Here is a 26691-nt window from a genome sequence, read left to right on the forward strand (position 1 = left end):
TTCTCCATCCCTTCCACCATCCCTCCCTCCATCCCTCCTTCCTCCCCTTCCTCCATCCTTCCATCCCTCCCTCCTCCCCTTCTTCCCTCCCTCCACCCCTCCATCTCTTCCTCCCTCCCTCCCTCCCTCCCTCCCTCCCTCCCTCCTTCTCTCCCTCTCTCCTTTCTTCCTCCTCCCTCTATCCATCATTCCCTCCATCCCTTCTACCATTCCTCCCTCCTTCCCTCCCTCCCTCCTCCTTCCATCTCTCCCCTCCTTCCTTCCTCCCCTCCCTCTCTCTATCTAGGCCTCCCTCCTCCATCCTTCCATCCCTTCCTTTCATCCCTTCCACCATCCCTCCATCCTCCCTCCCCCCCTCTTCCTCTCCTTCCCTTCCTCCCTCCTTCCACCATTCTTCCATCCCTCCCTCCTTCCTTCCCTTCCTCCCTCCCTCCCTCCCTCCTCCCCTACTTCTCTCCCTCCCTCCCTCCCTCCCTCCCTCCCTCCCTCCCTCCCTCCCTCCCTCTATCCATTCCTCCTTCCCTCCTTCCTTCCTGCCTCCCTCCCTCCCTCCCTCCTTTCCCTCTCTCCCCCCTCCCTCCCTCCCTCCTTTCCCTCTCTCCCCCCTCCCTCCATCCATTCCACAACCCCTCCCTCCCTCCTCCCCTCCTTCCCTCCCTATATCCCTCCCTCCCTCCATCTCTCCCTCCTTCCTTCCTCCCCTCCCTCTATCCAAGCCTCCCTCCCTCTATCCATCCATCCCTCCCTCCATCCCTTCCTCCTTCCTTCTTTTCCTCCCTCCCTTCCTCCTCCCCTCCCTCCCTCCATCCTTCCCTCCCTCCATCCATCCTTCCTCCCCCCCCTCCCTTCCTCCTCCCCTCCCTCCATCCCTTCCATCCCTCTCTCCTCTCCTCCTTCCATCTCTCCCTTCCTCCCTTGCTCCATTCCTCCCTTCCTCCTCCCTTCCTCTATCCATCTCTTCCTCCCTCCGTCCCTCCGTCCCTCCCTCCTCCCTCCTTCTCTCCCTCTCTCCTTCCCTTCCTCCCCCCCTCCTTCCCTCCGTCCCTTCCTCCTTTCTCCCCTCCCTCCTTCCCTCTCTCCCTCCTTCCCCCCATGGCATCTCCTGACCCCGATAGCCCAGCTCTCCTGCAGGGCTCCCCGATGGCTGCACGCAGCGCATGCGATGCCCGGAGCTTTGCAGCTGCTGTTGCTCGACTGCTGCAGATCCTCACCTGGCTGCGCTGCCGTGGGGCTGCACTGTGCATGGGGGCTGATGAGAGGGCAATGGGGCCAGCTGGGGAGCAATGGGGCTGATGGGAGAGCAATGGGGCTGATGGGAGAGTAATGGGGCCCAGAGGGGAGCAATGGGGCTGATGGGAGAGTAATGGGGACAAGAGAGGAGCAATGGGGCCGATGAGAGGGCAATGGGGCCAGCAGGGGAGCAGTGGGGCTGATGGGAGAGCAATGGGGCCGGGAGGGGAGCAATGGGGCTGATGGGAGTGTAATGGGGCCGACAGGAGACTAATGGGGCCAATAGGACAGCAATGGGGCCAGGAGGGGAGCAATGGGGCCCAGAGGGAAGCAATGGGGCTGATGTGAGGGCAATGGGGCCAGGAGGGGAGCAATGGGGCTGACAGGAGACTAATGGAGCCATTAGGACAGCAATGGGGCCAGAAGGAGAACAATGGGGCTGATGAGAGGGCAATGGGGACCAGAGTGGAGCAATGGGCCGATGAGAGAGCAGTGAGGCCAGCAGGGGAGCAATGGGGCTGATGGGAGAGTAATGGGGACAGGAGAGGAGCAATGGGGCCGATGAGAGGGCAATGGGACCAGCAGGGTACCAGTGCGACTGATGGGAGAGCAGTGGGGCCAGGAGAGGAGCAATGGGCCAATAGGAGAGAAATGGGGCAAACAGGAGAGTTATGGGGTCAATAGGACAGCAGTGGGGCCAGGAGGAGAGCAATGGGGCCGATGGGAGAGCAGTGGGGCTGGGAGGGAGCAATGGGGCCAGCAGGGGAGCAATGTGGATGATGGGAGGGCAATGGGGTCAGCTGGAGAGCAGTGGGGCCAGGAGAGGAGCAATGGGGCAGATGGAAGAGCAGTGGGGCCAGGAGGGAAGCAATGGGGCCCAGAGGGAGCAATGGGGCTGATGGGAGAGCAGTGGGGCCGGGAGGGGAGCAATGGGGCTGATGGGAGAGTAATGGGGTTCGGAGGGAGAATGGGGCCAAGAGGGGAGCAAAGGGGCCGGTGCAAGAGCAATGGGGCCAGGAGGGGAGCAATGGGGCCGATGAGAGGGCAATGGGGCCAGGAGGGAGCAATGGGGTTGATGGGAGAGCAGTGGGGACAACAGGAGAGTAATGGGGCCAATAGGACAGCAATGGGGCCAGGAGGGAAGCAGTGGGGCCCAGAGGGAAGCAATGGGGCCGATGAGAGGGCAATGGGGCCAGAAGGGGAGCAATGGGGCCAATGAAAGGGCAATGGGGCCAGGAAGGAGCAATGGGGCTGATGGGAGAGCAGTGGGGCCAGGAGAGGAGCAATGGGGCCGATGAGAGGGCAATGGGGCCAACAGGGGAGCAATGGGGCTGATGGGAAAGCAATGGGGCCAGGAGGGGAGCAATGGGGCTGATGTGAGGGCAGTGGGGTCAGCTGGGGAGCAGTGGGGCCAGGAGGAAGCAATGGGGCCCAGAGGGGAGCAATGGGGCTGATGGGAGAGCAGTGGGGCCAGGAGGGAAGCAGTGGGGCCGATGAGAGGGCAGTGGGGCTGATGGGAGAGCAATAGGGCTGGGAGGGGAGCAATGGGGCCCAGAGGGGAGCAGTGGGGCGGATAGGAGATCAGTGGGGCCAATGAGAGGGCAATGGGGCTGATGGAGAGCAGTGGGGCCAACAGGAGAGTAATGGGGCCAATAGGACAGCAATGGGGCCAATAGGACAGCAATGGGGCCAATAGGACAGCAATGGGGCTGACAGGAGAGTAATGGGGCCAATAGGACAGCAATGGGGCTGGGAGGGGAGCAATGGGGCTGATGGGAGAGCAGTGGGGCTGGGAGGGGAGCAATAGGGCCAATGAGAGGGCAATGGGGCCAACAGGAGAGTTATGGGGCCGATAGGAAAACAAAGGGGCCAATAGGAGAGCAATGGGGCCCAAAGGGGGGCAATGGGGCTGATGGGAGGGCAATGGGGCCCAGAAGGGAGCAATGGGGCGGACGGGAGAGTAATAGAGTCAGGAGGAGAGTTATGGGGCCAATAGGAAATTAATGGGGCCGACAGGAGACTAATGGGGCCAATAGGACAGCAATGGGGCCCAGAGGGGAGCAATGGGGCTGATGGGAGAGCAATGGGGCCGGGAGGGGAGCAATGGGGCCAATAGGAAAACAGTGGGTCTGACAGGAGAACAATAGGGCCGACAGGAAAGTAATGGGGCTGACAGGAGGGTAATGGGGCCGACAGGAAAGTTATGGGGCCAATAGGAAAGTAATATGGCCAACAGGAGAGTAATGGGGCCAACAGGAGAGTAATGGGGCCAATAGGACAGCAATGGGGCCAACAGGAGAGTAATGGGGCCACGAGAAGAGTAATAGGGCCAATAGGAAAGTAATGGGGCCAATAGGAAAGTAATGGGGCAAATGGGAAAGTAATGGGGCAAATGGGAAAGTAATAGGGCCAATAGGAAAGTAATGGGGCCACGAGAAGAGTAATAGGGCCAATAGGAAAGTAATGGGGCCAATAGGAAAACAGTGGGGCCAGCAGGAGAGTAATGGGGCTGACAGGAGAGTAATAGGGCCGACAGGAGAGTAATGGGACCACGAGAAAAGTAATAGGGCCAATAGGAAAGTAATGGGGCCAATAGGAAAGTAATGGGGCTGACAAGGGAGTAATAGGGCCAACAGGAGAGCAATGGGGCCAATAGGAAAGTTATGGGGCCAATAGGAAAGTAATAGGGCCAGGAGGAGAGTAATAAGGCCAATAGGAAAGTAATGGGGCCGACAGGAGAGTAATGGGGCCAACAGTAAAAGTAATAGGGTCAGGAGGAGAGTAATGGGGCCAATAAGAAAGCAATGGGGCTGATGGGAGAGTAATGGGGCCGACAGGAGAGTAATGGGGCCAGAGGAAATTAATAGGGCCAATAGGAAAGCAATGGGGTCAAAAGGACAGCAATGGGGCCAACAGGAGAGCAACGGGGCCGACAGGAATGTTATGGGGCCAATAGAAAAGTAATGGGGCCAGGAGGAGAGTAATGGGGCCAGGAGGAGAGTAATAGGACCAACAGGAAAGTAATGTGGCAAATAGGAAAGTAATGGGGCCAACAGGCCACCCCATAACCCACCCCATCCCTTCCAGCCCTATAACCCACCCCATAACAAACCCTATAACACAGCCCTATAACACAGCCCACAACCCATCCCATAACCATCCCCATAACCCATCCTAGAACCCACCCCATAACCCATCCTAGAACCCACCCCATAACCCCATAACCCAGCCCCATAACCCACCCCATAACCCATCCTAGAACCCACCCCCGTAACCCAGCCCCATAACCAACCCCATAACCCCATATCCCACCCCATAACCCCATAACCCACCCCACAACCGACCCCATAACCCCATAACCCATCCCTATAACCCACCCCATAACACCATAACCCACCCCATAACCATTTCCATAACCAACCCCATAACCCACCCCATAACCCCGTAACCCATCCCATAACCCACCCCATAACCCACCCCTATAACCTACCCCATAACCCACCCCATAACCCATAACCTACCCCATAACCCATCCCATAACCCATCCCATAACCCACCCCATAACCCAGCCCCATAACCAATCCCATAACCCACCTCATAACCCCATAACCCATCCCCATAACCAACCCCATAACCCCATCTCTCACCCCATAACCCCATAACCCCCCCACAACCGACCCCATAACCCCATAACCCATCCCCTATAACCTACCCCATATCCCACCCCATAACCCACCCCATATCCCACCCTATAACCCATCCCTTTTAATCACCCCACAACCCACCCCATAACCAACCCCATAACCCAGCCCATAACCCACCCCCATAACCCCATAACCCACCCCATAACCCCATAACCCATCCCTATAACCCACCCCATAACACCATAACCCCATAACCCACCCCATAACCATCTCCATAACCAACCCCATAACCCACCCCATAACCCTGTAACCCACCCCATAACCCATCCTATAACCCACCCCCATAACCCACCCCATCCCTTCCAGCCCCATAACCCACCCCATAACCCCATAACCCACCCCATAACCCCATCACCCATCCCATAACCCACCCCATAACCCATCCCTATAACCTACCCCATATCCCACCCCATAACCCATAACCTACCCCATATCCCACCCTATAACCCATCCCTTTTATCCACCCCATAACCCAGCCCATAACCCGCCCCCATAACCCCATATCCCACCCCATAACCCCATAACCCCCCCCACAACCGACCCCATAACCCCATAACCCATCCCTATAACCCACCCCATAACACCATAACCCCGTAACCCACCCCATAACCATCTCCATAACCAACCCCATAACCCAGCCCCATAACCCAGCCCCATAACCCACCCCATAACCCCATAACCAACCCCATAGCCCACCCCATAACCCCATAACCCAGCCCATAACCCACCCCATATCCCACCCCATAACCCCGTAACTCACCCCATAACCCATCCCCCATAACCCAGCCCATAACCCAGCCCCATAACCCACCCCATAACCCCATAACCCACCCCATAACCCATCCCCTATAAGCCAGCCCCATAACCCAGCCCCATAACCCACCCCATAACCCACCCCATAACCCACCCCATAACCCCATAACCCACCCCATAACCCAGCCCCATAACCAACCCCATAACCCACCCCATAACCCCGTAACCCACCCCATAACCCATCCCCTATAAGCCAGCCCCATAACCCAGCCCCATAACCCACCCCATAACCCACCCCATAACCCAGCCCCATAACCAACCCCATAACCCACCCCATAACCCCGTAACCCACCCCATAACCCATCCCCTATAAGCCAGCCCCATAACCCAGCCCCATAACCCATCCCCTCCCCCCTATATCCATGCCACCCTATAACCACCCTATAACCCTCGGTGCCATATGGGGCCCTTCCGGCCCTACAAACCCTCCCCGATCCCAAAGCAAACACAGCAGCGGGGCAACCCCATAGGGCCGCCATCTGCTCATTAATATTCACGTCTTAATTAGCTGATATGCAAATGAGATGAACCAGTAGAGCCGGCTCGTCTCCCAGGAGAACTTATAGGGTTTCCAGATGGAAGATATGGGGTCAGCTATGGGGTGGGTTATGGGGTGGGTTATGGCGTTATGGGGTTATGGGGTGGGCTATGGGGTGGGTTATGGGGTTATGGGGTGGGCTATGGGGTTATGGGGTGGGTTATGGGGTGGGTTATGGGGTTATGGGGGTGGGTTATGGGGTTAAGGGGTGGGTTATGGGGCAGTGTTATGGGGTGGGTTATGGGGTTATGGGATTATGGGGTGGTTTATGGGATGGGTTATGGGGTTATGGGGTGGGTTATGGGCTTATGGGGTGGGTTATAGGATTATGGGGTAGGTTATGGGGTTATGGGGCTGGGTTATGGGGTTATGGGGTGGGTTATGGGGTTATGGGGCTGGGTTATGGGGTTAAGGGGTGGGTTATGGGGCAGTGTTATGGGGTGGGTTATGGGGTTATGGGGTTATGGGGTGGGTTATGGGGTGGGTTATGGGTTGGGTTATGGGGTTAAGGGGTGGGTTATGGGGCAGTGTTATGGGGTGGGTTATGGGGTTATGGGATTATGGGGTGGGTTATGGGGTGGGTTATGGGGCTATGGGGTGGGTTATGGGGCTGGGTTATGGGGTGGGTTATGGGGTTATGGGGTGGGTTATGGGGTTATGGAGTGGCTTATGGGGTGGGTTATGGGGTGGGCTATGGGGTTATGGGGTGGGTTATGGGGTGGGTTATGGGGTTAAGGGGTGGGTTATGGGGTGGGTTATGGGGTTATGGGGCTGGGTTCTGGGGTTAAGGGGTGGGTTATGGGGCAGTGTTATGGCGTAGGTTATGGGGTTATGGGATTATGTGGTGGGCTATGGGGTTATGGGGTTGGTTATGGGGTGGGCTATGGGGTTATGGGGTGGGTTATGTGGTGGGTTATAGGGTGGGATATGGGGTTGTGGGGTGGGATATGGGGTTATGGGGTGGGCTATGGGGTTATGGGGTGGGTTATGGGGTGGGCTATGGGGTGGGTTATGGGGTTATGGGGTGGGCCATGGGGTGGGCTATGGGGTTATGGGGTGGGTTATGGGGTTATGGAGGGCTTATGGGGTGGGTTGTGTTATGGGGCTGGGTTATGGGGTTATGGGGTGGGTTATGTAGTTATGGGATGGGTTATAGGTTGGGTTATGGGGTTATGGGGTGGGTTATGGGGTGGGTTATGGGGTTAAGGGGTGGGCTATGGGGTTATGGGGTTATGGGGTGGATTATGGGGTGGGTTATGGGGTGGGCTATGGGGTTATGGGGTGGGTTATGGCGTTATGGGGCTGGGTTATGGGGTTATGGGGTGGGTTATGGGGTGGGTTATGGCGTTATGGGGTTATGGGGTGGGTTATGGGGTGGGTTATGGCGTTATGGGGCTGGGTTATGGGGTTATGGGGTGGGTTATGGGGTTATGGAGTGGCTTATGGGGTGGGTTATGGCGTTATGGAGCTGGGTTATGGGGTGGGTTATAGAGCGGGATATGGGGTTATGGGGTGGGTTATGGGGTTATGGGGCTGGGTTATGGGGTTATGGGGTTATGGAGTAGGTTATGGGGTTATGGGATTATGGGGTGGGTTATGGGGTGGGTTATAGGGTGGGTTATGGGGTTCTGGGGTGGGTTATGGGGTTCTGGGGTGGGTTATAGGATGGTTTATGGGGTTATGGGGTAGCTTATGGGGTGGGTTATGGGGTTATGGGGTAAGTTATGGGGTTAAGGGGTGGGTTATGGGGTGGGTTATGGGGTTATGGGATTATGGGGTGGGTTATGGGGTTATGGGGTGGGCTATGTGGTTATGGGGTTATGGGGTGGGTTATGGGGTGGGTTATGGGGTTATGGAGTGGCTTATGGGGTGGGTTATGGCGTTAAGAGGCTGGGTTATGGGGTTATGGGGTGGGTTATGGGGTTATGGGGCTGGGTTATAAGGTGGGTTATGGGGTTATGAGGTGGGTTATGGGGTTATGGGGTGGGTTATGGGGTTATGGGGCTGGGTTATGGGGTCATGGGGTTATGGGGTTAAGAGGTGGGTTATGGGGTGGGTTATGGGGTTATAAGTGGGGTTATGGGATTATGGGGTGGGTTATGGGGTTGGTTATGGGGTGGGTATGAGGTTATGGGGTGGGTTATGGGGTTATGGGGTGGGTTATGGGGCTGGGTTATGGGGTGGGTCAGTAGGGTATGGCTATGGGATCAGTAGGGTATGGCTATGGGGTCTATAAGATACAGCCATAGGGTCTGTAGGGTATGGCTATGGGGTCAGTAGGGTATGGCAATAGGGTCAGTATACGGCTATAGGGTCAGTAGGGTATGGCTATGGGGTCAAAGCATCCCCACATTATGGGGTCAGAGCATCCTTATGTTATGGGGTCAGGGCATCCTTATGTTATGGGGTCAGGGCATCCTTATGTTATGGGGTCAGAGCATCCTTATGTTATGGGGTCAGAGCATCCCCATGTTATGGGGTCCCATGTTATGGGGTCAGAGCATCCCCATGTTATGGGGTCAGGGCATCCTTATGTTATGGGGTCAGAGCATCCCCATGTTATGGGGTCAGAGCATCCCCATGTTATGGGGTCAGGGCATCCTTATGTTATGGGGTCAGAGCATCCTTATGTTATGGGGTCAGAGCATCCTTATGTTATGGGGTCAGAGCATCCCCATGTTATGGGGTCAGGGCATCCTTATGTTATGGGGTCAGAGCATCCCCATGTTATGGGGTCAGGGCATCCTTATGTTATGGGGTCAGAGCATCCTTATGTTATGGGGTCAGAGCATCCTTATGTTATGGGGTCAGAGCATCCTTATGTTATGGGGTCAGAGCATCCCCATGTTATGGGGTCAGAGCATCCCCATGTTATGGGGTCAGAGCATCCCCATGTTATGGGGTCAGAGCATCCTTATGTTATGGGGTCAGAGCATCCCCATGTTATGGGGTCAGAGCATCCCCATGTTATGGGGTCAGAGCATCCTTATGTTATGGGGTCAGAGCATCCCCATGTTATGGGGTCAGAGCATCCTTATGTTATGGGGTCAGGGCGTCCCCATGTTATGGGGTCAGAGCATCCTTATGTTATGGGGTCAGAGCATCCCCATGTTATGGGGTCAGAGCATCCTTATGTTATGGGGTCAGAGCATCCTTATGTTATGGGGTCAGAGCATCCTTATGTTATGGGGTCAGAGCATCCTTATGTTATGGGGTCAGGGCGTCCCCATGTTATGGGGTCAGAGCATCCTTATGTTATGGGGTCAGAGCATCCCCATGTTATGGGGTCAGAGCATCCCCATGTTATGGGGTCAGAGCATCCTTATGTTATGGGGTCAGGGCATCCTTATGTTATGGGGTCAGGGCATCCCCATGTTATGGGGTCAGAGCATCCCCATGTTATGGGGTCAGAGCATCCTTATGTTATGGGGTCAGAGCATCCCCATGTTATGGGGTCAGAGCATCCTTATGTTATGGGGTCAGAGCATCCCCATGTTATGGGGTCAGAGCATCCTTATGTTATGGGGTCAGAGCATCCTTATGTTATGGGGTCAGAGCATCCTTATGTTATGGGGTCAGAGCATCCTTATGTTATGGGGTCAGGGCATCCCCATGTTATGGGGTCAGAGCATCCCCATGTTATGGGGTCAGGGCATCCTTATGTTATGGGGTCAGAGCATCCCCATGTTATGGGGTCAGAGCATCCCCATGTTATGGGGTCAGGGCATCCCCATGTTATGGGGTCAGAGCATCCTTATGTTATGGGGTCAGAGCATCCTTATGTTATGGGGTCAGAGCATCCTTATGTTATGGGGTCAGAGCATCCCCATGTTATGGGGTCAGGGCATCCCCATGTTATGGGGTCAGAGCATCCCCATGTTATGGGGTCAGAGCATCCCCATGTTATGGGGTCAGAGCATCCTTATGTTATGGGGTCAGAGCATCCTTATGTTATGGGGTCAGAGCATCCTTATGTTATGGGGTCAGGGCATCCTTATGTTATGGGGTCAGAGCATCCCCATGTTATGGGGTCAGAGCATCCCCATGTTATGGGGTCAGAGCATCCTTATGTTATGGGGTCAGAGCATCCCCATGTTATGGGGTCAGAGCATCCTTATGTTATGGGGTCAGAGCATCCCCATGTTATGGGGTCAGAGCATCCTTATGTTATGGGGTCAGAGCATCCCCATGTTATGGGGTCAGAGCATCCTTATGTTATGGGGTCAGAGCATCCCCATGTTATGGGGTCAGAGCATCCTTATGTTATGGGGTCAGAGCATCCTTATGTTATGGGGTCAGAGCATCCTTATGTTATGGGGTCAGAGCATCCCCATGTTATGGGGTCAGGGCATCCTTATGTTATGGGGTCAGAGCATCCTTATGTTATGGGGTCAGAGCATCCTTATGTTATGGGGTCAGAGCATCCTTATGTTATGGGGTCAGAGCATCCTTATGTTATGGGGTCAGGGCATCCTTATGTTATGGGGTCAGAGCATCCTTATGTTATGGGGTCAGGGCATCCTTATGTTATGGGGTCAGAGCATCCTTATGTTATGGGGTCAGAGCATCCCCATGTTATGGGGTCAGAGCATCCCCATGTTATGGGGTCAGAGCATCCTTATGTTATGGGGTCAGAGCATCCCCATGTTATGGGGTCAGAGCATCCTTATGTTATGGGGTCAGAGCATCCCCATGTTATGGGGTCAGGGCATCCTTATGTTATGGGGTCAGAGCATCCTTATGTTATGGGGTCAGAGCATCCTTATGTTATGGGGTCAGAGCATCCCCATGTTATGGGGTCAGAGCATCCTTATGTTATGGGGTCAGAGCATCCCCATGTTATGGGGTCAGAGCATCCCCATGTTATGGGGTCAGAGCATCCTTATGTTATGGGGTCAGGGCATCCCCATGTTATGGGGTCAGAGCATCCTTATGTTATGGGGTCAGGGCATCCCCATGTTATGGGGTCAGAGCATCCTTATGTTATGGGGTCAGAGCATCCTTATGTTATGAGGTCAGAGCATCCCCATGTTATGGGGTCAGAGCATCCTTATGTTATGGGGTCAGAGCATCCCCATGTTATGGGGTCAGGGCATCCCCATGTTATGGGGTCAGAGCATCCCCACATTATAGGGTCAGTGTATCCTTATATTAAGGGGGGGAGGGGACATTGGGGTCCTCCAATGGGGGCAGCAATAGGGCCGGGATATGGGGCCGTGATTGAGGCCCGGCCCTATATGGCCTTGCAATACATCCTGTGGCCGCTAGAGGGCGCTCGGCGTGCAGGGTATGGGATACAGGGTATAGGATATAGGGTATAGGATATAGGGTATAGGATATAGGGTATAGGATATAGGATATAGGGTATAGGGTATAGGATACAGGGTATAGGATATAGGATATAGGGTATAGGGTATAGGATACAGGGTATAGGATACAGGGTATAGGGTATAGGATATAGGGTATAGGGTATAGGATACAGGGTATAGGATATAGGGTATAGGGTATTGCGTATAGGATAAAGGGTATAGGATACAGGGTATGGGATACAGGGTATGGGATATAGGGTATAGGATATCGGGTATAGGATACAGGGTATAGGATATAGGGTATAGGATATAGGGTATATGATATAGGATATCGGGTATAGGATACAGGTTATAGGATATAGGATATAGGTTATAGAGTATAGGGTATAGGATACAGGGTATAGGATATAGGGTATAGGATACAGGGTATAGGATATAGGATATAGGGTATGGGATACAGAGTATAGGATATAGGGTATAGGGTATAGGATATAGTATATAGGGTATAGGATACAGGGTATAGGATATAGGGTATAGGGTATAGGATATAGGGTATAGGGTATAGGATACAGGGTATGGGATACAGGGTGTGGGATATAGGATATAGGGTATAGGATATAGGGTATAGGATATAGGGTATAGGGTATAGGATATAGGGTATAGGATATCGGGTATAGGATATAGGGTATAGGGCGTAAGATATAGGATATAGGGCATAAGATATAGGATATAGGGTATAGGATATAGGGTATAGGATATAGGGCGTAAGATATAGGATATAGGGTATAGGATATAGGGTATAGGATATAGGGTATAGGGCGTAAGATATAGGATATAGGATATAGGGCATAAGATATAGGATATAGGGTATAGGATATAGGATATAGGGTATAGGATATAGGGTATAGGATATAGGGTGTAAGATATAGGATATAGGGTGTAAGATATAGGATATAGGGTATAGGATATAGGATGCAGGATATAGGATATTGGATGTAGGATATAGGATACAGGATATAGGATATAGGGTGCAAGATATAGGATATAGGGTATAGGATGCAGGATATAGGATGTAGGATATAGGATATAGGACGTAGGATATAGGATACAGGATATAGGATACAGGATATAGGGTGCAGGATATAGGATGTAGGGTATAGGATATAGGATATAGGGCGTAAGATATAGGATATAGGGTATAGGGTATAGGATATAGGGTATAGGGTATAGGATACAGGGTATATGATATAGGATATAGGGTATAGGATATAGGATATCAGGTATAGGATACAGGGTATAGGATATAGGGTATAGGATATAGGATATAGGGTATAGGGTATAGGATACAGGGTATAGGATATAGGGCGTAAGATATAGGATATAGGGTATAGGACGTAGGATATAGGATACAGGATATAGGATATAGGGTGCAGGATATAGGATATAGGGCGTAAGATATAGGATATAGGGTATAGGGTATGGGATATAGGATATAGGATATAGGATGCAGGATATAGGATATAGGACGTAGGATATAGGATATAGGGCATAAGATATAGGATACAGGGTATAGGATATAGGATATAGGGTGTAAGATATAGGATATAGGGTATAGGATATAGGATACAGGATATAGGATATAGGGTATAGGATATAGGGTGCAGGATATAGGATATAGGGTGCAAGATATAGGATATAGGACGTAGGATATAGGATATAGGGTATAGGATATAGGATGCAGGATATAGGATATAGGACGTAGGATATAGGATGCAGAATATAGGATATAGGGTGCAGGATATAGGATGCAGGATATAGGACGTAGGATATAGGATATAGGATACAGGATATAGGATAGAGGGTGCCCGGTTCAGGTTATAGGGTGCAGGATGGGGTACGGCCCTATAGGGTGGTCCCAATGGACCACTGTCCCATATAGACTCCATCCCATATAGGCCAATACCCCATTCATACCCCACCCCATATAGGACCATCCCTTACCCCACCCCATATGGGGCCATACCCCCATCCATACCCCACACCCCATATAGGGCTGATGTCCCACCCCATATAGGACCATACCCCATCCCATACCCCACACCCCATATAGGGCTGATGTCCCACCCCATATAGGACCACACCCCCATCCATACCCCACACCCCATATAGGGTTGATGTCCCACCCCCCCATATAGGATCCCACCCCCACCCCATATAGGACCAAACCCCATCCCATACCCCACACCCCATATAGGGATCACGTCCCATCCCATATAGGATCCACCCCCATCCCATATAGGACCACAGCCCCACCCATATCCCCCCCCATATAGGGCAGATGTCCCCCTCCCCCCCATATAGGGACGATGTCCCACCCCATATAGAACCATACCCCATCCCATACCCCACACCCCATTTAGGGCTGATGTCCCCCCCATATAGGATCCACCCTATACAGAACACCCCATCCTTTACCCCACCCCATACAGGGCTGCTGTCCCCTCATATAGGGCTGCTGTCCCCCCCATATAGGGCTGACGTCCCACCCCATATAGGACCATACTCCCCCACCCATAGGTCCCACCCCATAGTGTCCCATCCCCGCCCCATATAGGACCATACCCCATCCCATACCCCACACCCCATATACGGTTGCTGTCCCCCCCCATAGGTCCCGCCCCATATAGGATCATACCCCCCCCCCATCTATGTTCCGCCCCATATAGGACCCACTCCCACCCCATAAGGTTCCATCCCCACCCCACATAGGGATGATGCCCCACCCCATATAGGTCCCCCCCCATATAGGGCTGCTGTCCCCCCCCTATATAGGTCCCACCCCATATAGGACCATATCCCCCCATATAGGGCTGATGTCCCCCCCCATATAGGATCCACCCCTGCCCCATATAGGACCATACCCCATCCCATACCCCACATCCCATATAGGGCTGATGTCCCCCCCCCCATATAGGATCCACTCCATACAGGGCTGATGTCCCCCCCATATAGGGCTGACGTCCCACCCCATATAGGACCATACCACCCCCATATAGGGATGATGTCCCCCCCCCCCCCATATAGGATCCCACCCCCACCCCATATAGGACCATAACCCCCCATATAGGGCTGATGTTTCCCCCCATACAGGGCTGATGTCCCCCCCCATATAGGGCTGATGTCCCCCCCATATAGGGCTGATGTCCCATCCCATATAGGATCCCACCCCATATAGGACCATACCCCATCCCATACCCCACACCCCATATAGGGCTGCTGTCCCCCCCATATAGTTCCCACCCCATATAGGACCATACCCCATCCTATACCCCACACCCCATATAGGGCCCCCCCCGCCCTATAGGTCCCGCCCCATATAGGATCCCACCCCCGCCCCATATAGGTCTCCCCCCATATAGGACTGATGTCCCCCCCATATAGGACTCCCCCCCCCATAGGTCCCGCCCCATATAGGCCCATCCCCACCCCATATAGGATCCACCCCCGCCCCATATAGGACCATACCCCATCCCATATAGGGCTGATGTCTCCCCCCATATAGGTCCCGCCCCATATAGGACCCACCCCCACCCCATAAGATCCCATCCCTACCCCATATAGGGCTGCTGTCCCCCCCATATAGGACCATAACCCCCCCCCATATAGGATCCCAGCCCCGCCCCATATAGGTCTCCCCCCATATAGGGCTGCTGTCCCCCCCATATAGTTCCCACCCAATATAGGACCATACCCCATCCCATACCCCACACCCCATATAGGGCCCCCCCCCGCCCTATAGGTCCCGCCCCATATAGGGTCCCACCCCCCGCCCCCATATAGGACCCCCCCCCCATATAGGTCCCGCCCCATATAGGCCCATACCCCACCCCATATAGAGCTGATGTCCCACCCCATATAGGTCCCACCCCATAGTGTCCCATCCCCACCCCATATAGGATCCCATCCCCGCCCCATATAGGTCTCCCCCCATATAGGGCTGATGTCCCCCCCATATAGGACCCCCCCCATATAGGTCCCGACCCATATAGGACCATACCCCATCCCATATAGGGCCGCTGTCCCCCCCCATATGTCCCGCCCCATATAGGACCATACCCCACATCCCATATAGGGCTGATGTCTCCCCCCATATGTCCCACCCCATATAGGACCATACCCCACACCCTATATAGGGCCGATGTCCCCCCCCATATAGGGCTGCTGTCCCCCCCCATAAAGGACCATACCCCGCCCCATATAGGGCCGCTGTCCCCCCCATATGTCCCGCCCCATATAGGACCATACCCCATCCCATATAGGGCCGCTGTCCCCCCCCCATAGCGCCCCATATAGGCCCATACCCCACCCCATATAGGGCCGATGTCCCCCCCCTTATATGTCCCGCCCCATATAGGCCCATACCCCGCCCCATATAGGACCATACCCCATCTCATACCCCACATCCCATATAGGGCCGCTGTCCCGCCCCATATAGGACCCCCCCCCATATGTCCCGCCCCATATAGGGCCGCTGTCCCGCCCCATAGCGCCCCATCCCCCATAGGCCCCGCCCCGGACCCGCAGCAGGTGCGGAGCGGAGCGGAGCGGGGCGGGGAGCAGCTGCTGCGGGGCGGACAACGGGAACGGCCCAACCGAACCGAACCGAGTAGGGACGAACCGAACCGAGTAGGGACGAACCGAACCGAGCCGAGCCGAATAGGGTCGGGTTGAGAGGAGCCGGGCTGAGCCGAACCGAGCCGGGTAGAACCGAATAGAGACGAGTTGAGCCGAACCGAGCCGGGTAGAACCGAATAGAGACGAGTTGAGCCGAACCGAACCGGGCTGAGCCGAGTAGAACCGAGTAGAGCCGAACCGAAGTGAGCCGGGTTGAGCCGAGTAGAGCCGAACCGAGCCGGGCTGAGCAGGGCTGAGCCGAACTGAGCCGAGTAGAGCCGAACCGAACCGAACCGGGCTGAGCTGGGCTGAGCCGAGTAGAGCCGAACTGAGCCGAGTAGAGCCGAACCGAACCGGGCTGAGCTGAGCTGAGCCGAGTAGAGGCAATCAGAGCCGAGCTGGGCTGACCCGAGCCGAGTAGAGCCGAGTAGATCCGAACCGAACCGAGTAGAGCCGAACCGAGCCGAGTAGAGCCGAACCGAGCCAAATAGAACCGAACCGAGCCGAGTAGAGCCGAACCGAGTAGATCCGAACCGAGCCGATTAGATCCGAACCGAGCCGAGTAGAGCCGAACCGAGCCGAGTCGGTCTGAGCCGAGCAGAGGCAGAGCCGGGCTGTGCTGAGCCGAGTGGAGGCGATTAGACCCGAACGGAACCGCAGTGTCGGGCCGGGCCGAGTGGAGGCGATTAGACCCGAACGGAGCCGAACGGAGCCGCAGTGCCGGTCCGGTCCGGGCCATGCTGGTCCCGGTGCTGCAGCAGCTGCTGACGACGCTCGTTCGCTCTTTCAGGCGCGGGCAGCGGCTGCTGCTCCGGGCGGACGGAACCGACAGAGGGAACGACGCGCTGCAGGTACCGACCCAACCGAACCGGGACGGGACGGGAACGCACACGAACACACACGAACACAACCGAACCCACCCGAGCCCACCCGAACCCACCCGAATCGCACCCGAATCCACCCCAACCCCCCTCGAACTCGCCCTAACGCACCCGAACCCACCCGAACCCACCCGAAACACCCTTGACCCCCACCCGAACCCACCCGAACACTCCCGAACCCACCCGAGCCCCCCCGAACCCTACCTGAACCCCTCCGAGCCCCCCCGAACCCTCCCGAGCCCACCCGAACCCCTCCGAACGCCCTCGACCCCCACCCGAACCCACCCGAATCCCTCCCGAACCCACCCGAGCCTTCCCGAACCCTCCCGAACCCACCCGAGCCCTCCCGACCCCCACCCGAACCCACCCCAACCCCCCTCGAACTCGCCCTAACGCACCCGAACCGACCCGAACCCACCCGAACACTCCCGAATCGCACTCGAACTGACCCGAACCCACCCGAACCCCCCTCGAACACCCCCGACCCCCACCCGAATCCACCCGAGCCCTCCGGAACCCACCCGGACACTCCCGAACACCCTCGACTCCCACCCGAATCCCCCCGAACCCCCACCCGAACTCGCCCTAACGCTCCCGAACCCACCCGAACTGACCCGAACCCACCCGAACACCCTCGACCCCCACCCGAATCCACCCGAACCCCCCTCGAACTCACCCGAACTGACCCGAACCCACCCGAACACCCTCGACCCCCACCCGAACACACCCGAATCCCCCTCGAACTCGCCCTAACGCCCCCAAACCCACCCGAACCCACCCGAACACCCTCGACCCCCACCCGAACCCCCCTCGAACTCGCCCTAACGCCCCCTAACCCACCCGAACTGACCCGAGCCCTCCCGAACCCACCCGAACACCCCCGACCCCCTCCCGAACCCACCCGAACCCACCCCAACCCCCCTCGAACTCGCCCTAATGCTCCCGAGCCTTCCCGAGCCCTCCCGAACCCACCCGAACTGACCCGAACCCACCCGAACTGACCCGAACCCACCCGAATCCCTCCCGAACCCACCCGAACACTCCTAAACCCTCCTGGGCCCCACCGAACCCACCCGAATCCTACCTGAGCCCTCCCGAACCCCTCGGAAACCCACCCGAACCCTCCCGGATCGTCCCGAACAATCCCGAACCCCACCCGAACCCTCCCGAACCCCCCCGAGCCTCCCCGAACCCACCCGAATCCCTCCCGAACTGACCCGAACCCACCCGAACACTCCCGAACCCCCCCGAACCCTACCTGAACCCCTCCGAACCCCCCCGAGCCCTCCCGAACTCCACCCGAACCCCCCCGAACCCTTCTGGGCCGCCCCGAACGCACCCGATCACACCCGAACCCCCTGAACCCCACCCGAACTCCTCTCGAACACCCCGAACCCTCCCGAACCCCCCCGGATCCACCCGAACCCCCCCGAACCCTCCTCGAATCCCCCCAAACACTCCTGAACCCCACCCGAATCCACCCGAACCCCTCCGAACGCCCCCGAACAATCCCGAACCCCACCCGAATCCCCCCGAACCCCCCCGAACCCCACCCGAACCCTCCCGAACCCCCCCGAGCCCCCCTCGAATCCCCCCGAGCTCCCCCGAACCCACCCGAATCCCTCCCGAACTGACCCGAACCCACCCGAACACTCCCGAACCCCACCCGAACCCTACCTGAACCCCTCCGAACCCCCCCGAGCCCTCCCGAGCCCACCCGAACCTACCCGAATCCACCCGAACCCCTCCGAACGCCCCCGAACCTCCCCGAACCCCCCTCAAATCCCCCCGAGTCCTCCCGAACCCCTCCGAACAATCCCGAACCCTCCCGAACTCACCCGAACTCACCCGAACCCCCCCCGAACCCCCCCCCGACCGCTTCCGAACCCCCCCGAGCCCACCCGAACCCCACCCGAACCCTCCCGAATCCACCCGACCCCAAATCCCGACCCTACAGCCCCACAGAGGACACCGTATGGGGGTGGGGGGTGTTATAGGGTGGGGGGGGGGGGGGGGGGGTTATGGGGTTGATGGGGGGGTTATGGGGTTAGTGGGGGGGTTATGGGGTTGATGGGGGGTTATGGGGTTAGTGGGGGGGTTATGGGGTTGATGGGGGGGGTTATGGGGTTGATGGGGGGTTATGGGGTTAGTGGGGGGGTTATGGGGTTGATGGGGGGGTTATGGGGTTGATGGGGGGTTATGGGGTTAGTGGGGGGGTTATGGGGTTAGTGGGGGGGTTATGGGGTTGATGGGGGGGTTATGGGGTTGATGGGGGGTTATGGGGTTAGTGGGGGGGTTATGGGGTTGATGGGGGGGTTATGGGGTTGATGGGGGGTTATGGGGTTAGTGGGGGGGTTATGGGGTTAGTGGGGGGGTTATGGGGTTGATGGGGGGTTATGGGGTTGATGGGGGGTTATGGGGTTAGTGGGGGGGTTATGGGGTTGATGGGGGGGTTATGGGGTTGATGGGGGGTTATGGGGTTAGTGGGGGGGTTATGGGGTTAGTGGGGGGGTTATGGGGTTGATGGGGGGGTTATGGGGTTGGGGTTGAGACCCATGGCTGCCCTATAGGGTCACAAAGCAGTGTGACCCCCCCATTACCCCAAATGAGCAGAGGTTTGGGGTGGCACCACGACCCCCGCCACACACACATTTTGGGGTCTCTATGGGGCCGCTATGGGGTCTCTATGGGGTCTTTATGGGGTCTTTTGGGGTTTCTATGGGGTCTTTTGGGCCTGTATGGGGTTATTTGGGGTCATTTGGGGCCTCTATGGGGTCATTTTGAGGTCTCTATGGGGTCACTTTGCTTTGGAGGTCCATATGGGGTCACTATGGGGTCTATATGGAATTATTTGGGATCTCAGTGGGGTCTTTTGGAGTCTGTATGGGGTCTTTTAGGGTCTCTATGGGGTTATTTAAGGGTCTCAGTGGGGTCATTTGGGGTCCTTATGGGGTCATTTGGAGTCTCTATGGGGTCTCTGTGGGGTCAGTTTGGGATCCCTATGGGGTCGCTTTGCTTTGGGTTCCCTATGGGGTCATTTTGAGGCCTCTATGAGTTCTCTATGGGGTCTCTATGGGGTCATTTTGGGGCCTCTATGGGGTTATTTGAGGTGTCTATGGGGTTATTTGGGCCTGTATGGGGTTATTTGGGGTCCTTATGGGGTCATTTGCGATCTCTATGGGGTCTTTTGGGGTCTCTATGGGGTCATTTTGAGGTCTCTGTGGGGTCATTTTGGGGCCTGTATGGGGTTATTTGGGGTCCTTATGGGGCCATTTATGGTCTCTATGGCATTATTTGGGGTCTCTATGGGGTTATTTGGGAGCCTCTATGGGGTCATTGTGGGGTCTCTGTAGGGTTGCTTTGCTTTGGAGGCCCATATGGGGTCATTTTGAGGTCCCTGTGGGGTCTTTTGGGGTCTCTATGGGGTCATTTTGGGGCCTGTATGGGGTTATTTGTGGTCTCTATGGGGTTATTTGGGCCTGTATGGGGTAATTGGGGGTCCTTATGGGGTCATTTGGGACCTCTATGGGGTCATTTTGGGGCCTCTATGGGGTCACTTTGCTTTGGAGGTCCATATGGGGTCACTATGGGGTCTGTATGGAGTTATTTGGGGTCTCAGTGGGGTCATTTGGGGTCCTTATGGGGTCATTTGGAGTCTCTATGGGGTCTCTGTGGGGTCAGTTTGGGATCCCTACGGGGTCGCTTTGCTTCGGGTTCCCTATGGGGTCATTTTGAGGCCTCTATGAGTTCTCTATGGGGCCTCTATGGGGTTATTTGGGGTCTTCATGGGGTCATTTGGGGTTTCTATGGGGTTACTTGAGGTCCTTATGGGGTCATTTGTGGTCTCTATGGTGTTATTTGGGGTCTCTATGGAGTCATCTTGGGACCTCTATGGGGTCATTTTGGGGCCTCTATGGGGTCTCTATGGGGTCTCTATGGGGTCACTTTGCTTTGGAGGTCCATATGGGGTCACTATGGGGTCTGTATGGAGTTATTTGGGGTCTCAGTGGGGTCTTTTGGAGTCTGTATGGGGTCTTTTAGGGTCTCTATGGGGTTATTTAAGGGTCTCTATGGGGTCATTTGGGGTCCATATGGGGTCCCTTTGAGGTCCCATTGGGGTCTATTGGGATCCCTTTAGGGTCCCTTTGGGGTCCCATTGGGGTCTATTTGGGGACCCATTAGGGTCTCTTTGAAGTCCCATTGGGGTCTCTTTGGGATCCCTTTAGGGTCCCATTGTGGTCCCTTTAGGGTCTCTTTGGGGTCCCATTTGGGTCTATTGAGATCCCTTCAGGACCCCATTGGTGTCCAATTGGGGTCTCTTTGGGGTCTATTAGGGTCCCATTGGGGTCAGTCTGGGTTCCCTTTAAGGTCCCTTTAGGGTCCCATTGGGATCTATTTGGGGTCCCATTAGGGTCCCATTGGGGTCTATTGGGATCCCTTTAGGGTCCCATTGGGATCCCATTGGGGTCTACTGGGATCCCATTAGGGTCCCATTGGAGTCCCTTTAGGATCTCTTTGAGGTCCCATTGGGGTCTATTGGGATCCCTTTAGGGTCCCATTGGGGTCTATTTGGAATCCCTTTAGGGTCTCTTTGGGGTCCCATTGGGGGTCTATTGGGATCCCTTTAGGGTCTCTTTGGGGTCCCATTGGGGTCTATTGGGATCCATTTAGGGTCCCATTGGGGTCCCATTGGGGTTGCTTTCCTTTAGGGTCCCTTTAGGGTCCCTTTGATGTCCCATTAGGGTCCCATTGGGTTCCCTTTAGGGTCTCTTTGGGGTCCCATTTGGGTCTATTGGGATCCCTTTAGGACCCCATTGGGGTCCCATTGGGGTCTCTTTGGGGTCCCTTTAGGGTCCCATTGGGTTCCCTTTAGGGTCCCATTGGGGTCTATTGGGATCCCTTTAGGGTCTCTTTGGGGTCCCATTCGGGTCTATTGGGATCCCTTTAGGATCCCATTGGGGTCCCTTTAGGGTCTCTTTGAGGTCCCATTGGGGTCTCATTGGGGTCTATTGGGATCCCTTTAGGGTCTCTTTGGGGTCCCATTGGGGTCTATTTGGGATCCCTTTAGGGTCCCATTGGGATCCCATTGGGGTTGCTTTCCTTTAGGGCCCCATTGGGGTCCCTTTGAGGCCCCATTGGAGTCCCTTTAGGGTCTCTTTGGGGTCCCTTTGGAGTCTGTTTGGGATCCCTTTAAGGTCCCATTGGTGTCCCTTTGGGGTCCCATTAGGGTCCCTTTGGGGGTCCCATTGGGATCTATTTGGGATCCCTTTAGGGTCTCTTTGGGGTCCCATTGGGGTCAATTTGGGATCCCTTTAGGGTCACTTTAAGGTCCCTTTGGGATCTCTTTGGGATCCCATTGGGGTCTATTGGGATCCCATTAGGGTCCCATTAGGGTCCCATTGGGATCCCATTAGGGTCTCTTTGGGGTCCCATTTGGGTCTATTGGGAATCCCTTTAGGGTCCCATTGGGGTTGCTTTCCTTTAGGGTCCCTTTAGGGTCCCTTTGATGTCCCATTAGGGTCCCATTGGGGTCTATTGGGATCCCTTTAGGACCCCATTGATGTCCCATTGGGGTCCCTTTAAGGTCCCATTGGAATCCCATTGGGGTCTATTGGGATCCCTTTAGGGTCCCATTGGGTTCCCTTTAGGGTCCCTTTAGGGTCCCATTGGGGTCCCTTTAGGGTCCCTTTAGGGTCCCATTGGGGTCCCTTTAGGGTCCCTTTAGGGTCCCATTGGGTTCCCTTTAGGGTCCCTTTAGGGTCCCATTGGGGTCCCTTTAGGGTCTCTTTGAGGTCCCATTGGGGTCTATTGGGATCCCTTTAGGGTCCCATTGGGGTCTATTGGGATCCCTTTAGGGTCCCATTGGGGTCAATTTTGGATCCCTTTTAGGGTCCCATTGGGTTCCCTTTAGGGTCTCTTTAGGGTCCCATTGGGGTCTATTGGGATCCCTTTAGGGTCCCATTGGGGTCTATTGGGATCCCTTTAGGGTCCCATTGGGGTCTATTGGGTTCCCTTTAGGGTCCCATTGGGGTCTATTTGGGATCCCTTTAGGGTCCCATTGGGGTCTATTGGGTTCCCTTTAGGGTCCCATTGGGGTCTATTTGGGATCCCTTTAATGTCCTATTGTGGTCCCTTTGAGACCCCATTAAGGTCCCTTTGGGATCTCTATGGGGTCCCATTGGGGTTGCTTTCCTTTAGGGTCTCTTTGGGGTCACTTTGCTTTGGGATCCCTTTAGGATCCCTTTAGGGTCCTGTTGGGGTCCTTTTGGGGTCCCATTGGGGTTGCTTTCCTTTAGGGTCCCATTGGGGTCCCATTGGGTTCCCTTTAGGGTCTATTTGAGGTCCCATTGGGGTCTATTGGGATCCCTTTAGGGTCCCATTGGGGTCTATTTGGAATCCCTTTAGGGTCTCTTTGGGGTCCCATTGGGGTCTATTGGGATCCATTTAGGGTCCCATTGGGGTCCCATTGGGGTCTATTGGGATCCATTTAGGGTCCCATTGGGGTCCCATTGGGGTTGCTTTCCTTTAGGGTCCTTTTAGGGTCCCTTTGATGTCCCATTAGGGTCCCATTGGGTTCCCTTTGGGGTCCCATTTGGGTCTATTGGGATCCCTTTAGGACCCCATTGGGGTTCCATTGGGGTTGCTTTCCTTTAGGGTCCCATTGATGTCCCATTGGGGTCCCTTTAAGGTCCCATTGGGATCCCATTGGGGTCTATTGGGATCCCTTTAGGGTCCCTTTGGGGTCCCATTGGGGTCTATTGGGATCCCTTTAGGGTCCCATTGGGGTCCCATTAGGGTTGCTTTCCTTTAGGGTCCCATTGGGATCCCTTTGAGGTCCCATTGGGGTCCCTTTGGGGTTGCTTTCCTTTAGGGTCCCATTGGGATCCCATTGGGGTCCCTTTAGGGTCTATTTGGGATCCCTTTAGGGTCCCATTGGGGTCCCTTTGAGGCCCCATTAGGGTCCCTTTAGGGTCTCTTTGGGGTCCCATTGGGGTCTATTGAGATCCCTTTCGGGTCCCATTAGGGTCCCATTGGGGTCTATTGGGATTCCTTTAGGGTTCCTTTGGGGTCCCATTGGGGTTTATTTTGGATCCCTTTAGGGTCCCATTGGGGTCCCATTAGGGTTGCTTTCCTTTAGGGTCCCATTGGGATCCCATTGGGTTCTATTGGGGTCCCTTTGGGGTCTATTAGGGTCCCATTGGGGTCAGTCTGGGTTCCCTTTAAGGTCCCATTAGGGTCCCAATTGGGATCTATTTGGGATCCCTTTAGGGTCCCATTGGGGTCTATTGGGATCCCTTTAGGGTCCCATTGGGATCCCATTGGGGTCTACTGGGATCCCATTAGGGTCCCATTGGGGTCCCATTGGGGTTGCTTTCCTTTAGGGTCCCATTAGGGTCCCATTGGGGTCTACTGGGATCCCTTCAGGACCCCATTGGGGTCCCATTGGGGTCTCTTTGGGGTCCCTTTAGGGTCCCATTGGGGTCCCTTTAGGGTCTCTTTGGGGTCCCATTGGGGTCTATTGGGATCCCTTTAGGGTCCCATTGGGGTCTATTTGGAATCCCTTTAGGGTCTCTTTGGGGTCCCATTGGGGTCTATTGGGATCCATTTAGGGTCCCATTGGGGTCCCATTGGGATTGCTTTCCTTTAGGGTCCTTTTAGGGTCCCTTTGATGTCCCATTAGGGTCCCATTGGGTTCCCTTTGGGGTCCCATTTGGGTCTATTGGGATCCCTTTAGGACCCCATTGGGGTCCCATTGGGGTCTCTTTGGGGTCCCTTTAGGGTCCCATTGGGTTCCCTTTAGGGTCCCTTTAGGGTCCCATTGGGGTCTATTGGGATTGCTTTAGGGTCCCTTTAGGGTCCCATTGGGGTCTATTTGGGATCCCTTTAATGTCCCATTAGGGTCCCTTTGAGATCCCATTTGGGTCCCTTTGGGGTCTCTATGGGGTCCCATTGGGGTTGCTTTCCTTTAGGGTCCCATTGGGGTCAATTTTGGATCACTTTAGGGTCCCTTTGAGGTCCCATTGGGGTCTATTGGGATCCCATTAGGGTCCCATTGGGGTCCCTTTGAGGTCCCATTAGAGTCCCATTGGGATCTATTGGGATCCCTTTAGGGTCCCTTTGGGGTCCCATTGGGGTCTATTGGGATCCCTTTAGGGTCCCATTGGGTTCCCTTTAGGGTCTCTTTAGGGTCCCATTGGGGTCCCATTGGTTTCCCTTTAGGATCCCTTAGCTATAGGATCCCTATTGGGATGGCTCAGCGTTCCCTCCTCCATCCCATACCCCCATCCCGCAGTTATGGGGCCGGAGATGGGCCGGGATATGGGGTGGGGGGGGTGGTACAGGTTATGGGGTCAGAGGCTGCTTCCTCAGTGGGGCCATAAAAGAGAATGGGGTGGGGGGGGGGAAGGAAAAGGGCCCCACAATGTACGGACGCTTCTTTCCGGCCCCGCTTCCTCTGCCCGGCCCTATAAGGGGGGGCTCCACCCCATAGCGTGACCCTATAGTGAATGGGGGGGGGTTGGTTGTGGGGCTGGGGGGGGGTTATCTGTGGGTCTTGTTGGTATTGGGGTCACCGTTATCTATGGGGTCTGTTATGGGGTGGGGGGGATTGGGATTGCCCTTATCTATGGGGTCTGTTATGGGGTGGGGGGGATTGGGATCGCCCTTATCTATGGGGTCTGTTATGGGGTGGGGGGGATTGGGGTCACTGTTATCTATGGGGTCTGTTATGGGGTGGGGGGGATTGGGGTCACCCTTATCTATGGGGTCTGTTATGGGGTGGGGGGGTTTGTTATGGGGTGGGGGGGATTGGGATTGCCCTTATCTATGGGGTCTGTTATGGGGTGGGGGGGATTGGGATCGCCCTTATCTATGGGGTCTGTTATGGGGTGGGGGGATTGGGATCGCCGTTATCTATGGGGTCTGTTATGGGGTGGGGGACGGGGATCGCCCTTATCTATGGGGTCTGTTATGGGGTGGGGGGGATTGGGATCGCCCTTATCTATGGGGTCTGTTATGGGGTGGGGGGGATTGGGGTCGGCCTTATCTATGGGGTCTGTTATGGGGTGGGGGGGATTGGGATCGCCCTTATCTATGGGGTCTGTTATGGGGTGGGGGGGATTGGGATCACCGTTATCTATGGGGTCTGTTATGGGGTGGGGGGGATTGGGATCGCCCTTATCTATGGGGTCTGTTATGGGGTGGGGGGGATTGGGATAGTCCTCTATGGGGCCAGAGCCATCTATAGGGCCAGAGTCCCCTATAAAGCTAGAGTCCTCTACGGGGCCACAGTCCTCTATAGGGCCAGAGCCAACTATAGGGCCAGAGCCATCTATGGGGCCACAGTCCTCTATGGGGCCAGAGCCATCTATGGGGCCAGAGCCACCAATAAGGACAGTCCTCTATGGGGCCACAGTCCTCTATAGGGCCAGAGCCATCTAAAGGGCCAGAGCCTTCTATGGGGCCAGAGCCATCTATAGGGTCACAGTCCTCTATGGGGCCAGAGCCTTCTATAGGGCCAGAGCCATCTATGGGGCCATAGC

At 55.6% G+C, this 26691-nt stretch overlaps 1 protein-coding gene across 1 annotated transcript in view; it reads left to right on the forward strand.

The window, feature by feature from the left end:
- PDE2A (phosphodiesterase 2A) overlaps window positions 1-26691 on the forward strand; it is a 114619-nt gene that overhangs the window by 3061 nt on the left and 84867 nt on the right. Inside the window, exon 2 of the mRNA XM_085541716.1 lies at window positions 17059-17119. Coding sequence (XP_085397842.1) covers window positions 17059-17119 — 61 coding nt within the window. The remainder of the gene's footprint in view (window positions 1-17058; window positions 17120-26691) is intronic.

Source organism: Coturnix japonica, chromosome 1 (assembly GCF_054131305.1).
Source record: "Coturnix japonica strain WE chromosome 1, WE-NBRP24, whole genome shotgun sequence".
In the NCBI taxonomy this organism is placed as follows: domain Eukaryota; kingdom Metazoa; phylum Chordata; class Aves; order Galliformes; family Phasianidae; genus Coturnix; species Coturnix japonica.